The sequence below is a fragment of the Odocoileus virginianus genome, chromosome 5 (assembly GCF_023699985.2).
Source record: "Odocoileus virginianus isolate 20LAN1187 ecotype Illinois chromosome 5, Ovbor_1.2, whole genome shotgun sequence".
NCBI lineage: Eukaryota > Metazoa > Chordata > Mammalia > Artiodactyla > Cervidae > Odocoileus > Odocoileus virginianus.
In genome coordinates, this window is record NC_069678.1 from 62,691,984 (window position 1) to 62,710,234 (window position 18,251).

Sequence of the window (18,251 nt, forward strand, 5' to 3'; positions counted from 1 at the left end):
GATATATGGTCATAAAAATCACTGGAATTCTTCCTTCCACTTGTAGTCACTAGCAAAAGAATGTTCAAGTCTATTATGAAAGCTTACTTAAAAAAGCATTTCAGTGAAATAGCAGTAAAGAGAAATTATGATTCTTCTTTCTATGAAATGTCAAGCATTAGGAGAAATAATATTAAAATTCCCAAATACCTCCATGATAGCAATATTCAGGAAATATTTTATGGTAAACATTTTTAATAAACAGCAGCATAAAATAATCAGTGTTTAATATCTCTGGTGTGTGAAATACAAATGCATATATCCTCAATATAAAATAGGCTTCTTGTCATTACAATTTCATGCTTGTCTATTTGAAATGCCCATAATAACAAATCAAACATTAAGTAATACAGTGATTAAATGCATGCAGTGAAAATAAGGAAAGATAGGGCAAGATATCTGAATAGTGCCATTATATATTCGAAAAAAAACTATATCGAGTTAAAAACAAAGGAAACAAGGAAACAGACCAGATATAAAAATGCAGAGATATATTTCATTTCTGTGATACAAACCATAAACATAGTTTTGTGCAAAAAAGGGAAAAGATCTGAAAATAAAGTCATCTTACAAAATGTTGTCCACAAAGCAAAAGATATTTTTCAGTCTATGAAAAAATACTATTTTAATACAAAAGGGACTGTGTTATGCAATATCACAGTGCTTTATAAAATACATTATTACAAGTGGTTTTGAAATTTAGTTCGTTCACCTTAATGACTTCAGTAATTATAAAATGTTTAAAATAAATGTTATAGTTCTTTATAAAAAACTAACTTGAATTTATTTTTTACCCATAGTAATGTTTTTCCAGAGTAGATATTTTACTGGCTCATGGAATGCTAATTTCCCTTTAAGGGACTCCTAGAAAAACTCAGATTCACTGAAATTGTGTTTCCTTAAAATAATAAATATTCTTGGAAAACAATTGATTGTCATATGATATACAAAATTGTGGTTGAATCTTCATCATTAAACAGTTGCATAGCAACAAAAGGATACAAATATTCGCCTTTACCTAAAGTTAAAAAATTAACTGCTGAATCCGCTTATTTATGCCGTAAAATTGTATTAATTTATTTCCAAATAAATCTGAATATAGCCAATTTTTAATGTTCACAATACCTATAGGTCCATGTTTGCTGTCTGAAGATTCATTGTTTGGGAAAATTGCCACACATTTTTGTAAACATATCTCTTTGCTTTCTCATCTTAACTGAATTTTGTTTTTTTACAAAACTGAAATGTCAATTTGCTTCTAATTATCTTACATTCTCTTTATCAAATATTATTGCCAGGAATTATTTTATATCCTGTAAGTCTCTTTATAAGTCTCTTCAGCTGTAAAATTTTTTAAAAAATGAGACTTTGAGACATTGTTCTTAGAATAAAGGAGTTTTTTTTGGTTTAACAAGAGAAACATCAATCATAATATTCCTTTTTATATAGAACTTGAAACCCATAAGAACTCTAAGTTTGGCAAAAGATGTCTAGCAGGTAAGGCATGAGATGCACATTTGATACCTTCCTCTAACTAAGGCAAAAATGATCATTTTGCTTCTATTTACCAGCTTAAAAAATTCAGTTCATGGTGAATGTTTGAAGTGAGAACTCAGTACTTGGTTTTCAAAGATATGTAATATTTTGCAGATAGAATTCATAGTCTTTGGATTCCAACTAACTCTATGGATAAACTGTCATATAACTCTTGGTGCTGGAATAAAATCTGTGAACATTTCCAGATAACAAAATAAAGTGTGAGAAACTTTAAATTAACTAGATATTGATAACAGAGTTTCCTCCTTCCCCAGAGTCCACTGATGGTGTGTACTCCCATACCTTGGGCAACTCATATGCAGGAGGAGGCAAGCACAGATGAGCTGATCTGTAGCCACACCGCTATTCTCCAACATTACTGGTCCAGGGACGCTTCTGTGAGGCTGTCCCCATGGGAACCCTGTTCCCTTCCCACGGATGCTGATCTAGGCCAAGAGGCCGCTTTTCTGACTCTGCTGCCTTTGGTGCCTCATTTCTAATGCAACACAGAGAACTATCAACCCACAATCAACTTCAGCATCCATATCTAGCCTTCTTATGATCTGATGCCCTAGTTATTTCAAGGGCTTGTGTAAACTGTGGAAAAGGCCTTCATGATCAACATAGGAGATTCAGAGAGAAGTGCACTCTGCACCTTCTCCAAGAAGCCCCACTGTATAGAAGGCTTCAGAATCTTACACTTGTCTTAGAAACTTACACTTGTTTTATGGCTCGTTTCCATTTGGGATTTTAAATTTGGCCTAAAGTTTCCTCATTGATTCTGAACATCACTTCCATACAAACATGCATAGAATCTAAACTGAATCAATGTAATTCCTGAACATCTGTCCTGAAGAAAAGACAGCAGGTAGACAAATGCTATGGTATATACATTTTGGAGAGAGAACAGTCATGGTGACCAAAGGTGAATACATAAAGCACCATTTGACTTTCCTTTTTGGTTTGATACTTAATCATAAGGTCCTTTTCCTCTTCACTGGTTTACAGTGCTCAGTACTTGAAACCAGATGTCCCAATCCCAGTGTCAGGGCATACACCCTGATGGAGTGTTGATCCCACAACGTTTCTTTTCTGGCTGGTGTCTGTCCTGGTTGGTAAGACACAGTTAAACTTCACAGAAGATACTCGTTGCAGTGTCTGCTAAATGAGAACCTTACTTTAATAAAAATATTTGAATATAAATCTTTTCTACGACTTTCTAGTTTCTCCTGTATACCACATTTACAAAAGTCGTGCATTTTACAGTTCTGCAGAAATCATAGATTCGGTGTGTCCATGAATGTTGGAGTCTCCTAGCAAAGACGGTTGCTTTGAGTCTATTTTGTAGGGTTTTTGGGATTTGTTGCCAAAAACGGTGATACCCATCCCACTGGGATGATTTGGAATCGACATGTGTGGTAGTAAGGGAATATTTGCTTCCTGATTGGATCCTGATGAAGGCAAGCTGGTCACATGACCAGTACTAGTCGACCCACTAGCACTGCTGGGGGACCGACTCTTGGGAGGTGGGCAGTGCTGAATCACTCTGGGAGGACCTGTTGGCTGATAGTGGGCAGCTGGAAATGCAGCATATCCAGGAGGTATTGGGTATCCATTGATGGGGATGAATCGCTGGTTCTGAGGTATTGGTGGGCTGATGAAACCAGCAATCTGGCCCTGTGGTGTAATACCCTGGCTCGGGAACATATAATTGGGATATCTGGGATTACTGAGATTACTCACTGGGCTGGCACTAAGGGAGGTTGTCTGAGTGGTGGCATTTCCGCCGGAAGGAGTAGTAGAGCTGGTATGACTTGAGAGTCCCTCCCAGGACCGAAGTCGGACGTGAATATCCTTAAATCTTGGTCTCCTGGAAGGAATCTCATTCCAACACTCTGTCATGAGGCTGTACATCCTGGGGGGGCAGTCTTCAGAGCACGGCAACAGCTGTCGTTTCCTCACCATTTCGATCACTTCCTGATTACTAAATCCATAATATGGCTGGAGTCCAAAACTGAAAATCTCCCATAAGACAACTCCAAAAGACCAGATATCTGAATCAGAAGAGAATTTGCCATACATGATGGCTTCAGGGGGCATCCAGCGAATGGGCAGCAAAGACTTACTCTGCACCCTGTAGTAATCAGCAGAATATATTTCTCTGGAAAGCCCAAGGTCTGAAATCTTCACATGAAGTTGCTCTCCAATTAAAATATTGCGAGCTGCAAGATCCTTATGAACAAAGAAGTGACTAGACAGGTATTCCATGCCAGCTGCAATCTGAATTGCAATATGTAGAAAATCTCCGTGATCCAGGCTGGATTTTACAGTCCCATCTTCATCACTGCTGCAGCCAACATCTGAATGTGGGGACCGCATGATAAGGAACTCATGGAGATCTCCCTGATTCATATACTCAAAAAGCATACACACAGGCTGTTCTTGAGTGACAGCTCCCAGAAGGCAGACAATGTTGGGGTGGTGTAGTTCAGCCATCAGGGAGGCTTCCTGTTGAAATTCTGTCCATTGCTGGGGGTTGTTATAGTCCTTTAAGGTCTTTATAGCAACTAACTGAGCATGGTCCATGCCTGGGAGATAGAGATGGCCCTTATAGATCTTTCCAAAGGCACATTCACCCAACTCTTCCATAAAACGTACAGCAGAAAGAGGCAGCTCTTTAGCCTTGCTCTGTATGGAAAAGAAAAAAAAAATGTTGTTTAAAACATTTCCTAAGGCAAGATATCCTGGCATCTGAAAGCAGGGATAGGGTATGTTGAGAAAGGTTCTATACATCAAATTAAATACAACGTTGTACATCTAGAAGTCTTTAAAATTGTCGGCTGCAACTTAGCCATAAGCAAATTTCTGTCCATCACTCACCTATCCCTCCATCCACACCCCCTGCTCCTACAATGCTTTACTGCTATTGCCTAGAATCTTTCTACTCAGAGTGTGGTCTTGGGAAGAGCAATATCAGCACCACTTGAAGCTCATGATAAATGCAGACTCTTGGGCTCACCTTAGACCTACAGAATCAGGATGTGCATTTGACAAGACCCCAGGTGATTTCGGTGAACATTGGAGTGTGAGCAGCAGTGCTGCAGAGGTTACAGCCTTCATCTGTGATTTGCTCTTACCCTTGCTACCCCTCTACATGATGGCATCATTTAGCTGAATAGGTTTCCTTATCATCCACATGCAAACACCATGCATGTTCTTGCCATACACGTTTGTTCTTCCAATGCTATCCTATTTTTAAGGTGTATATTGAGCTAAAAGCCAGAAAAACCAAAATAAAAGACTGTTCTGAGGTGCCCTTAGTAGAGATGGGAGGGTTTGGAGGTGGCTCCTCTCTACTTTTCGAATCCTTGCTCTGAAACTCTCCCTGACCACTCTGGTCTTTGCCTCGTCTAGAATCCCTCTAGCTTTACAGTCTGAATGTCGCTACATGCAGGACACAGTGAGGTAAATGGTCACTTGCATGACCTCTGCAGACTGATAGTTCAAGTTGAAATTCTGCCCTCTATACTCACCAGTTGTGTGACCCTGGGTACAATATTGAACCACTCCGTGCCTCAATTCTCTCATCTATAAAATGGGATGGTAATCATTGTACTTATCTTGTAGGGTTTTTGCAAATTTGCATGATGTCTGGCACATGGTAAGGTCTATTTAACTTTTAGCAATTATTATCTCACTGTTGCTGTTCTTTTTATGAAAGAACAACCACATTTGTCCATTTTATATTTTGTCCTTTCAATTAGAATTCAGTTTTTTGAAGGGAGCCATTGCCTTCAAACCAACTGATTATCTCTACAGCTTTGCAAGTGAATTATTTACTGCTGCTGCTGCTAAGTCGCTTCAGTCGTGTGAGTCTCTGTGCGACCCCATAGATGGCAGCCCACCAGGCTCCCCCGTCCCTGGGATTCTCCAGGCAAGAGTGGGTTGCCATTTCCTTCTCCAGTGCATGAAAGTGAAAAGGGAAAGTGAAGTCACTCAGTCGTGTCTGACTCTTCGCGACCCCATAGACTGCAGCCCACCAGGCTCCTCCGTCCATGGGATTTTCCAGGCAAGAGTACTGGAGTGGGGTATCGTTGCCTTCTCCGGAATTATTTGCTGATTGACCTGTCATGTGTTTTTACTATTTTTGAAACTCACCTTCAATCTATCCTGAAATTTAACTTAATTTGTTAGTGAAAAAGTCATAAAAGCAATGCATTTGTACATAAACTGGTTTTTAAAATAATCTCTTTAAATGGAATTTAAATCCTTATTTTTTAGAAAAAGTACTGCTGTGAGTACCCCAATTGAAGTTGGCAATTTTGCAAATATATGTGGAATTCAGAGTTCTGTGCACACAGTTTAATAGTTTGGAAAATTAAGTAAAAATTTTCTCCAATTCAAACTCTGCTAATCTAGAATTCATGATGATTAGCTCTGTTCTAGGCTGCTATTTTCCAGGGCAAAATGCCCATTAACCTAACGATAAGTGTAAATAAACTTGCAGCAAGATACCCACTTAAGTGAACAAAACAGAACTGAGGGTTTCCCTCAGAACTTTTCCTAATGATTTAAATGAATCCAATTTATGTGAAAGTCCCTTGAATGGCACGGAAGGTGTTACTTTTGATCTAAACAGGATCCCCATGCTTTTGGTATTAGAGAAAGGTAGGGGTTGAGTACTAAAGTACTTCTGAGGGAAACTGGGATGAGGAACTAAATTCAAGGAATATAGACTGATCTAAGCTTCCCAGGTGGTGCTAGTAGTAAAAACCTGCCTGCCAATGCAGGAGACATAGATGCAGGTTCGATCCTCGGGCTGGGAAGATCCCCTGAAGGAGGGCAGAGCAACCCACTCCAGTATTCTTGCCTGGAGAATCTCCATGGACAGAAGAGCCTGGCAGGCCACAGTCCATGAGGTTGCAAAGAGTCGGACATGACTGAGCAACTAAGTATAGCACAGCGCAGCCTTAAATAGCTCTAGATAGCCATCTATGTTTTTTAAAAAAAAGAATGTTTAAGTTTCTTGTTAATCTTTCTCTGTTCTCCTGTAGTTTTTGGTTTTTAAATAAATTCTTTAAAAATTACAGAGAGTCTGTCTTGGAGCTTGCGGGTGGATAAGAATTTGAGTATCCTGTGGCTTGTTCCTCTGAGGATTCTGGAAGATGCTGATGGAGGTGGAGGGAGCAAAAAAACCCATGGGGAAGAGTAGATGGTGGCAGATGGGAAAGGAAGCAAGCAGGCCAAACTTGTGTGGATGGGAAGAGAAGAGGAGGTGGACAGGACTTTGGCGCCTGCCTGACACATGGCCCCTGGGGCTTCATGGCTAAGAAGGCCGGCTGCATTCCCCTACACTGAGGTAAGCAAATTAGTTCTCTGGTATTCATCTATGGAAGAAGAACTCTTATTCTTGCCATTTTATAGACAGAGAAAGAGGCTTAGAAAAGTATCAAGAATTTTTAAGAGAGCCAAAACTGCTGTCCTTGCGTGTGTAAGGCCTTCTGTTTGAAACCAGAGAAGCCCGCCAGCCAACAATCCCAGTTGGACACAGCACGTCTCTGTCAGCTCAGCCTGGGGCCTGACACCTTGCAGGGCTGCGAGGTCAGCTTTCGGTGTGTGGTCACTGTGTGGAATGATAATTGCTCTTCTTTCTCCCTGTTCAGACACATGAAAAAAGTACATTTTGACTCCAAGTGTGCCTTGTCATAGCTTACCGGTACCCAGTGGCCCAGAGGCATATAGTCCCAGCCCTTCTCCAGCCGATAGAAGGAAGGAATAGTTCACACGAGACGGTCATAACCAAATTTGGGGATTTGCTTTGGAAGGAAGCATGCAAAGTAACTAAAATGACCAATTTCACAAAACCTTTTCTTGGAACACCTGTGCAGCAGCCAGCATAGAAATACCCAGGGAAAAAAAAAACAAACCAAAACCAAAAAACTGCTCAGAGCTTGGTTTCAGGGGAACAATTTACACAGTGATTTGCATTTTTTAAATGCTCAAGTTATTTGGTACAAATGAGTTTTAACTATAGACTCATTTTCAAATTTTACATAAATCCTGAACTAGTTAAAAAATCATAAAAATCCTTAAAGAAGCAGTCAGTAGACTGTATGGTGACGGCAGGAAATTAGCTGTATTGTTGAGGAACAGATGGTTTACATTATACAAACCCTTTAGGCTAAACTTGTTTAGGTCTGGCATATTGTAAATTATATTTTAGTAATGAAAGTGAAATGACCTCTGCTTGACCTCAAGTGGGGTTTGTCTGTTTGAACCAATGTAGTGGAAAACTATGAAAGAAAATGAAGTCATAAAGTTTTGGCAGTTCAATTTTGGCTCATTTCAAGTTAAAGGGTTATAAATCTGTTCAGTTTTTGTTTGACAAGTATTTGTCATACAGGGATGTACAAAATGTAAAGAAGTGTAAAATACACATGAGGCACGATGCCAAAGTAAACCAAGTACAAAGGAAAGCTGGAATGAATAGGGTCCTGGGCTCCTATCTCTTTATCACTCCCTCCATTAGTTGAATGACAAGATGGGCTCCGTTTATTATATGCTGTAAGGCAATTAAGTACCTTAAAACTGAAACAGGCTTTCAGTTTAAATGTTAACATTTTTACTTCTCAAAGTAAACACACATCTGCCTCAGTGTGGTTTAAAAAATTACATAATTTTGGCGGGGGAGAAAAATCAGAGTTGATGTGGAAGTTGATACATTATTCTAAAATCTGATTGTATTTCTTCCCCTTGAAATTTCTGAAGAGCAACTGTCTTCAGGCTTCAGTGAGCTCTGACCAGAAAGAAAATGAAGAGAGAACATTTTTAGATGGTGAGTTGTTAGGTGTGAGTCCATATGAGTACTGTAGTCCTGTCTAAACAACTGCTACAGAGGCCAGGCTTCTTTCACCTGAGTGATGAACACTAAGTGAGGACATGTGCCCCTTTTACATCCATTAAATTGAGGTATGAAAGCAATGAACCATGGGTAGAGTTTTTTAAAAAATTGCAATTATGTAGATGGAAGATGGATAAGAGCATCAGATTCAGCGACTTTATCTCCCTCCACCTTTGGGAAGTTACACCTTAGGTGATAATATACCTCTGGGTGACACAGCTTGCGACTAACCTGCCATTTCCTGCTCACTTTTCCTAAATGATTTCCACAGGAAATGAGGTGAGGATTTTGTGATGGCCGTCAACGCTGGCGAGCAGCACAGATCCCGCTCTGTGACTTTTCACCTCTAACCTGAACGGGGCGTGATTGATGGCTTTACTTTGCGTCCAGATTGACCCAGACACGCAGATAGAAAGCAGGGCCACAGGAAGGTGGTGTGAACCAGAACCCAGGGTGGGGCTCCGGGACAGGGTGGTTCCAGCAGCAGGTGCTGGGAAAGGACTGACGTTCATGTTCTTGCAATGGGCAAACCTCCTCCTGTAGTCCTTGAATCCCCTATCCTGGCTCCTTTCCCAATCCTCATGCCCCACCACTGCTGCCCTTTCACAAGTACCTTTCACTATACACAGGTGCCGATTCTAGCTGGATGCAAGTATCTGCACGAGAGGGGTAGGTCCCACAAGCGGCATTTGTCCCCAGCTCTATTAGAGGAATAATGAAGCAGATCGTGGCCCTATGGAAACTACAGGGGGAAGGGGGTGGTATTTGGGATAACGGGAGGATACGACCAGGTTTGCTTCTCTTTGGAGGCACAGTCTTCTCTGAGAACTATATTCCTTGCGGACTTACTTACTGACCAGCAGTCTACACCAGAGCAGGCACTGGAATCCCCCAGAGGGCTTGTTATAACACAGATTGCTAGGCCTCACTTCTAGAGTTTCTAATTCTGTAAGTCAGATTCTGAAGTTCTGACAGGTTCCCAGGTGATGAGGATGCTCTGGGACTAGAATAAAGAGAGAACCACTGGAATAAATGGAATATGACTTTCAAAAGAAAGGAAAGAAAAGAATATGCCTTCCTGGATCAGACAGTTAACCGACTGTCTGGTCCCTGCTCCTGGCATGATGAATGACTACAGTCTCTCTGCAGAACCTATTTGAGCAATTCTCACTAATAGAGACAGAGACTATAACACTCTGTTTTGGGAAGATGCTTTGGAAATGCCAGCAGAGAAAAATCCAAGAGCCATCAACTAGTGTTTCACTGGGTTACATTTTGCATGGCTCCTGTCTTAGAGAGATTCGGGGTTTGAAATAGACATCACTTTATAGCTTGGGCCATGTCATCAGTTTATTCTATTTTCATATGCAACCAATTGTATAGGCTGTATTTTCATAGCTGGTTACCTCAGTCAGTCAACTGATACTATATATACTATATACCAAAGAGTATATACAGGGAATAGTATATGAGAAACCATTTAAGAATCACAAGGAGAAGGGACACAGCTCCTATTCTAGATGTTTGTAATCTGAGCTACCATGTACTGAATACTTGCCATGTGCCAGATGCTAAGATCATAATAATGGCTGCAAGTTGGGGCAAGGGGTGGAGTGTTTCTGTGTCAGGCTATAAGTACTTTATACATATGTATTCCTTTCATATCACAATAACCCTATGAAATTGGTCCCTATGACTATTATCCCCGTTTCACAGATGCAGAACCCGAGGAACGGCAGTTAAGGGACCGCATAACTAGTATTTAGATTGTTAATTCAGATTCCAGGGTCTGTCTTCCCCATGACTATGCTATGCTCCCTCGTGGGTTCTCTCATTGTTTAATGCATCAACTCATTTAACCCTCATCACAAACCCATGAGATTCATACTATGATTTCTCCACTTTATGGGTCAAGAAATTAAGGCCTTCAAGGTTAGGTAGCTTGCCTGTGGAAGCACAACTATTAAGTAGTAATGCCAAGATTCAAAGATGGAGCACTTTTCTGGGAAGAAGAGGGTAGTTTTCATTTGATCCTCAGAGAGCTCCACAATTTTAGAAGCGTGAGTCCCTCTGGTGTGAAAGTGGAATGTCAAGGTGTAATTAATTACTCTCTGGTCTCTGATGGCCTAGACTTTACTCTGGCTGATCCTTTGTTGCTCACATTAGTTGACTGGGATAAGTGAATAAAGCCATTCAACAGCAGCCTTTACCTGAGTTGGGCCTAAGAGCCTTGGACAGTATACAAGATTGAGAGTTTTTAGTATCCGAGAGGAATTCACTTGACTCTAAAGCTGGTTTTCCTTTCCTGTGCATTTTACTGGTTCTTAGGTAAACAGTGGTAGAACTGTGAAACAACTGACTCCACTCATAAATGGAAATGATTACATTCTAAAGCTTAAAGACCACAACCATTTGATTTGGAGAGGTTATGGACATTTTCAAAGACTACAGCCAAACTAAGTACCTTCTGGCTTAAGCAATCAAATCCTAGAGGGCATTCCAACCAATAGTTGGCCACATTTGCTCAGAGTTCAGCTACGCTTCTCTGGAAGTGATTTAACTTCAGAAACAGTTCTTTTCTCTATAATGTAACTTTCTGATAGTTTGAATGTTTGGTGGTGACCAGGGTTGATTCTGTGGTGGGGTTACTTTATAGTGTCAGCGGGAGAGGGTCAATTCTGCCTGTAAAGAGGTAGAACAGACGTCAGTAATTTGAATATCTGCATGAGCCACCGTCGGCTTGTAACTTGGGCTTGTGTGTTTCAGCAGCCAGAAAATTAGGGAACATTGGGCTCCAGACCTGCTCACACCTGGGTTCGAGTTTTGGCTCTGCCACTCACCAGCTGAGTGACTTTGGGTAAAATCTTAATCTCAAGCCTCAGTTTTCTCACCTCCCAAAATCAGGCTCAAAATTAGTACCACCTTCAGAAGACTATTGTAAAGATCATATTGAGATAATGCATGTAAAGTACTTAAGCTTTTTCATAACATCCATTTATAATACTCATTCTTCCTAGAAGTAAAGCCTCTTCAGACATAGTTTTAAGGTGAACTCTGAACTGGATGGCCCCCAGTCCTCAACCACCACAGGGTAGAGACTATCTTCTCCATCCTGAGGGGTTTTATCCAGGGTGTGAACAGGATGTGGGCCAGAGGATTTATGCTCACTGGATGGGCACAGGAATACCAGAGCTATTTAAAGAGTTATCACTATAATCTTTGCTCTGATCCCCTTGTCCCCACCACAGTTAATGCTGCAGGCTGCTGAATCCTGTATCTTCCTCCCCTGCCCGCAGAATCTTGTACACAGCGTTTGGTAGTTGACTAAAAGGTTTGTGACTGTTCATATTATCGCTGTAACAAACAATAATAGTAAATTCTAGCTGTTGAGTACCTGTGAGGTGCCAGAAACACTATCTTGAAGTGTCAGAAATATCTCTTTTAGAGAAGATTGGTGGCTACCAGTGGTGGTGGTGGGGAAAGGGGGCTTTTCGGGTGGGAGGGACAAAACGGGTAAAGAGAGTCAAATGGTATAAACTTCCAGTTATAAAATGTCATAGGGATGTAGAGCATGGTGAATATACTTCATAATACTGTACTGTACATTTGAAAGTTGTTGAGAGAGTAAATTTTAAAAGTTCTCATCACAAGAAAAAAGCTGTTATAACTATGACAGATGTTAGCTAGGCCTGTTGCGGTGATCATTTTGCACTACTTAAAAATAATGAATCATTATGTTATATACCTGAAACTAATATCACGTGTGTCAATTATACCTCAATAAAAATAAATTTAAAAACCTCTTCTAAGTACTATTTGCATCCTTGTTTTATAAACGAGAAAACAATGATCTCATGGCTGGTAAATAATGAAGCCAAGATTTATAATCATATCTCTTTGTCTCTAAATCCTTGATCTTTGAAGTATATCATACTACTTCCCAGAAATAAACCAAGAACAAATGTGGCTGGAAAGGTAAGTTAGGCCCAGAGAGTAAGGTAATTTAGGCCCAGAGAGACTCCTGGGTGCTGGGAGAAAGAACTTGATAACTTGAGATTAGGTCCTCCCAGATTGCTGAATCATGATGTCAACTGGGGCTAAAGCAATGCCAGAGGATGAAATTAGCATGAGAGAGAGAAAGAGGAAGGAGAACTGAAAAACATCAGAGGAGGCTCTCCTTTAGGGAGTTAAAAGAACCAGTGAAGGAAACAGGAGGAGATAGGAGGAGAGCCAAGAGAAAAAGTGTTTCAAGATGGTGGCTAAGAAGAATGCTCCAGAGAAATTAAGGAGGAGGAAGACTTAGGAAAGGTCACTGGATTAAATTACATCACTGGTGATTCCCCAGAGGCCATGTGAATAGCATGATGAGCTCAGAAGCCTTGGAGACAACAGCTTTAAAGAGTGAGTGGAAAATTTATTGAGGATGTTTTAGCAATAAGTGTAGTGACATTGGATAAGGACAGGGGTTTCCAAGGGGTCCCCTGACCACAGCAGGGCTTTTTAGATGAAGGCATGTTGCTAGCAAAAGGGACTGGTCCAGGGAATACAATCAAGTGTCAGTACATTCAGCAAAGCCTGAATACTTTGGCTGGAAAGGAAAAGGAGAGAGGAATAGTCTGGAAGTGAAGAAACAGAAATGAGAGTTAGTTGAGAAATAAAATTCATGCACTGCAGTATACATGCTTAGTATACAAGCAGCACTGTTTACAATAGCCAAGATACAGAAACAATAGAAATGTCCACTGACAGAGGTATGAATAAAGAGGATGTGGGGGGTGTGTGTGTATGTGTGCGTGCGTGTGTGTGTGTATACAATGAAATATTACTCAGCCATTAAAAATAATGAAATAATGTCATTTGCCTCAACATGGATGGACCTAGAGATTGTCATGCTGAATGAAGTAAGTCAGAGAAGGAGAAATATTGTATGACATCCCTTCTGTGTGGAATCTAAAAAGAAATGATACAAATGAATTTATAAAACAGAAAGAGACTCACAGACAGAGAATGAATTTATGGTTGCTAGAGGGTGGATGGGGGAAGGGGTAGTTAGGGAGTTTGGGATGTGTACTCTGCTATATTTAAAGTGGAAAACCAACAAGGACCTACTGCACAGCCCAGGGAGCCCTGCTCAATGTTATGCGGCAGCAGGGATGGGAGGGGAATTTGGGGGAGAATGGATACATGTATCTGCATGGCTGAGTCCCTTTTCTGTTCACCTGAAACTGTCCCAATATTATTAATTGGCTATATCCCAATACAAAATAAAAGTTTAAAAACTAAATAAAATAAAATACAGCCACCAGTTTTAGAAAGCTATAGGCAAATTTTGCTTTCCCCAAAATCTTCCTTTCAATGAGCCAACAGCTGCAGGAGTTTGACCCTGTAGCCCTCCCCGCAGTCTTCCTGCTCCTCATTTTCAAACTCCCCCACCCCTTAACCTCTCTGTGGATCTAAATCCCAGGTAAGTGGGCCACATAGGGGAAGACAGAAGGAGGTTAACCCTGAGCTGGAGGGGGAGGCTCTGCCCCTTTTCTAACTCCCCAGGAGGTGAGCTCCACAGCATTCCTCCCCCAAGAGACTACTCTGCATCTCAGACGTGACAGTTGGGCCAGGGTGGCAGGAGTTGGGGGCTAGGTAAAGGGAAAGAATCCAAGAGATGGGAAGTTAGGGTTTCCAGAATTCTTGGAGAAGTTTCATTTTCTGTAGCACATTAAAAAAAAAAAAATCCCTGCTCAGATTGTAAAATGTGTAATGCAAGATAGAATAACCATACTTAGTTTTTGCATCACCAGAGTACTGTCAGAGGATTTTAAAGATGGAAAAGATAGGAGATGAACTGATCCAACAGAATGGATTGAAATCTTTTGCAGAACAAAATAAAAGGAAAATAAACAAGCAGTCCTTTGCATGAACACAGTTGACCTTTTTCTCTGAACAGCTGAGAAAATTGAGACACAGAGAGGCGAACTGGCTTCTCAGGGTCAGAGGGCAGTTAGTGGTGGGGCTGGGGAGCATCTCTATTTCCTGACTGTTCAAGGCTCAGAGTTAAGATGCCTCTCTGGTCCACTGGCTTCCTTTCCCCACATATCTGAAGGAGACTCATGCCTCGTCAAATTTTTAACTTCCAACTTTCCCGTCTACCTCTCTGGGGACTTAAGCCAGATCCCATCAGCCAGTCTGTCTGGGCTGCCTGTTGTCTCCTCTGTGGGTATGGATTTCTAATCTCCCAGAGAAGCCTCTTCTTAATGCAAACACTCGGTGTCGGGGAGTGCGGGTAGGGGTAGGTAAAATCAGCTCAGCAAGTGGAGAGAATGGAAAGAGATAGTTCAAAACCTGAAGGGCACATTCATTTGGATCAATAAGTATGAGGCCAGGGCCGACCAGCTTCTATCCTTCATTCCTTTCTCATCCCAGCCTTCAAACATCCTTTTCATTTTATTCTGGTAGGGTGTTGGTTTTCAGGACTCTTTCCCCCGTCTTTCTTTCTTATGTGTGTCCCTTCTTTTTAGATTTTATAGGTACATGTAATATTTATGTGTCGGTGACCTTTCAAACCAGTTTTAGAGATCAACTGTTTACATTTAGGAATTTTCTTTAAGGTCTACAAAGTCCTTTGTGCTTTTTCCAGGAAAGGCACTCAGTAAGAACCAAAACAAACAGCTGAATAAGTCAAATTTGATTGGAGCCAAATCTCTTAGGAAAGAAAGAAAAAAAAAAACTTAGCATTTGTTTTTGTTGTTCCCTCTCCCTCCTCAACCCAGTCACATATGTTTGAGCCATTCCTACTTCCAGTCTGATTCAGAATTGCTGGTGAGCTGATTAAGGCGAAACTCTAAGCCTTGTGTTGGAAAAATCTTGACACTGGGAGATTTTGCAAGGCATGCTGAGGAAATGGTCCAGAAATGATGAAAACAATGTTTTGCTCTACCAAGTCTTAGGAAAAAATTTATCCCAGTGTATGTTACATTTGTCTCCATGACCATGGAGGACGGAGGACTGTTATTTCTTTGGCCAAATTTCCCATGTCCCTGGCAGGACTGGGGCTGTATAACTCAGGCTTACAACTGTTATCCAGGCCTCCTCAGGAGGTCATTCACAAGCCAGGTGATGCCTGTGGTTAGCGTTCAGCCCAAACTGACAAATGGAGCCACATTTAGTTGTTCATCTGGCCGCCTACTCCCTCTTCACAGCACGATTTCTTCAGTAAAAAAGTTACCATGGTGTCAGGCAAGTTCAAGCGCTTTACCTAGAGCTGAAAATCCTCTAGTCACATTTTGTCTCTTCCAGTTACTAGCTCTTTGACCTTCAGCAAGTTACTTAACTGATTTGCAGTCTCGGTTACCCTGGTTGTACAATAGTGATGATAATACTTCCCTGGTGTGATGGGCGTGAGGATTAAATGAGCTTATGAATGTAGAAGTTCCTAGAATAGTTTCTGAAAATTTGCATCACTGAATATATATTTGCTTTCTCTGTGACATCACACGCTCTCTGAGACCTTTATCTGAAAGACGATATAAATCCCAATCATCATGCATGTTGGACATGTTGTGCTGCAAAATAAACCTCCGATAACAATGGAATTGAGTTGCAGACTGAGGCTGACCTACAAAACTGATCGTTTCTCCAGACGGAAATGACTCTTTCTATGACTCCTGCCATAGCAACAAGGAGCCCACCTCCCCAGGATGGTGGTTGCTGCACATTGATTACTGGAACCAAACTGATCTGGGCCTCACTTTCACCCAGAGTTCTGGTGTTTGTAAGGATTCTCAGCATTTCATAATGGAAATGACAGGGAAAGATTCTCATAGAACAAAGACTATTGCATTACAAGTTTGAAGTCATGGGATGTGTAAAAGGTCAACTAGGTGTGCCTACATGAATGTGCACTAATATTAACCCTTCTATTTTCTTCTATTAATTGTAAGGATTAAGGGTGCTATGATGAAACACATTATAATGTATGTAAATTGGCCAACAAGCAGCTAGGATATCAAGAGTTAAACTTCCCTCCCCTGACCCATTCCCCAACCCACTGAGTGAACTCTGTGGTCTCCAGGGTCTGTGGGTTTTTTTCTGGTAAAAATTCACACTTAGGATAACAGTGGTTTTGCTTGAGATAGAATGCTTAATGATGAATTTTTTTAGCATTTAAGAAACCCCATAGCCCTACTAACAAGTATGACTCTGCAATAGAAAAATATTTTTAAGTCTTTTAAAATTAAAAACAAATATCCAACAGCAAAGCAAAGTAAGATCAAATGAGAGCTATGTGTCAGGCCCAATTATGCTACTTATTGGGTGAAAGGATTGATTTGAGTGTGAAGGCATTTTTTCCTCTAAAACTGTATAAAAAAGTGATGCATCTTCTCTTTATGAGGGTCAAAAGAATAATATGGTCTCTAACCCACAGAGAAGATAAATATTTGCTGAATGAATGTTCCTATGGAGTGGGAACATGAAGAAAAAGCAGGCTTCTGTGGATGCAAGAATCCTAAATTATTTAAATGAAATCTCTTTCCCGAGAGGCCTGAGATTGAGGTGCTGGTTTTCCGGAGAGAAAGCCCCTCTTGTATTTCAGCCCCAAGATGTGATGTGTGTTCCATTTAAGGGAAGGGCCAGTGACCCTGGTTTCCTTGCCAGGACCTTGAGCAACCCAAATGTTGAAAGATGTGGAGGAAAAACTAAAAGGAAGTGGATTGATTTAGCATGAGAGAGGAGAAAGCTAAGGGCTATCATAAAACAGCATTCAAAGACTGTAGGAAGGACAAAACTTCTCTTAAAATATATTGAAACCAAAGAGAAAGGGATTTAGGTTAGGCATGAAATAGATTTTTCGAACTGTGGTAAAAAGCAAATAACAAAATTGACCATTTGAGTGTATAGTACAGTAGTGTTAATACACGCACATTGTTGTGCAAGGATTTTTTGACAATGAAGTTAGTACACAGCGTTGGATTTCTCCCTCTCTCTCTCTGTCTGTTCAGCTCTTTTCAGTTTAATTGGAAGAAAATGGAATTTCATTTTTGAAAATTTAGAAAAACAGCTCACGCCCTGAATCCTGAGGGGCTGGTAGAGATGATCTCATAAGGGTTCCTTCCATCGCAAACTCTATGCAAGGCAGTGAGGTGATAGTCCAACCCCAAAGTGGTTACACTGATGAAAGTATGCTCAAGCTGCCTGGGATAGTTAGAGATGCATGCTTATGCTGACAATGTACTCTAGTACTAATACAACTTCTAATTCTGTATCATTTGATTTCTAAGCTTGAGAGGATTATAAGTTTTGCTTTAGCTTGAAGTCTATAGAATAAGCGCAGCTCAGGACTGCTAGTTTTACCTTGGGTTTATACGCGTTCAACATTGACATCTCTACATTTTGACCTCTGACATGTTTCGGTTGTCTCTGGACAGGCGGTGATGACGACTTCTGGTTATTGCGACAGACACAAATGAAGAAGAAGAGCAAAGCAATGGCCAGGGGGATGGCAACACTAGGCACCAGTATGTACAGGATTTCCATTTTATTCTTCTCCTTGGAATCCTTTGAATCTGGGTGTAGAAGTGGAAAAGAGCAAAAGTTATACTAGTTCAAATAACATAGATAATATTGCATAGCAGAGCTTTAAAATGATCTCCTATTCTTCAATACACACAAATCTTCTGTGAGAAAAAAGAACCCTTGCTTATTACAATTTGTTTCTATCAAACCTTCAATGTAATTTATTAAAGTTGAAAAGTTTAGAGTTCAAACGTTTAAAAATTGCAGA

At 40.7% G+C, this 18,251-nt stretch overlaps 1 protein-coding gene across 1 annotated transcript in view; it reads right to left on the reverse strand.

Moving 5' to 3' along the window:
• Positions 1 to 214: 214 nt before the first annotated feature.
• Positions 215 to 18,251, reverse strand: part of ROR1 (receptor tyrosine kinase like orphan receptor 1) — a 450,213-nt gene continuing 432,176 nt past the window's right edge. The window contains exons 8-9 of the mRNA XM_020885651.2: positions 17,822 to 18,033; positions 215 to 4,263 (exon numbers count right to left, since the gene is read on the reverse strand). Of these exons, the coding sequence (XP_020741310.1) occupies positions 2,836 to 4,263; positions 17,822 to 18,033 (1,640 nt within the window). The 3' untranslated portion in view covers positions 215 to 2,835. The remainder of the gene's footprint in view (positions 4,264 to 17,821; positions 18,034 to 18,251) is intronic.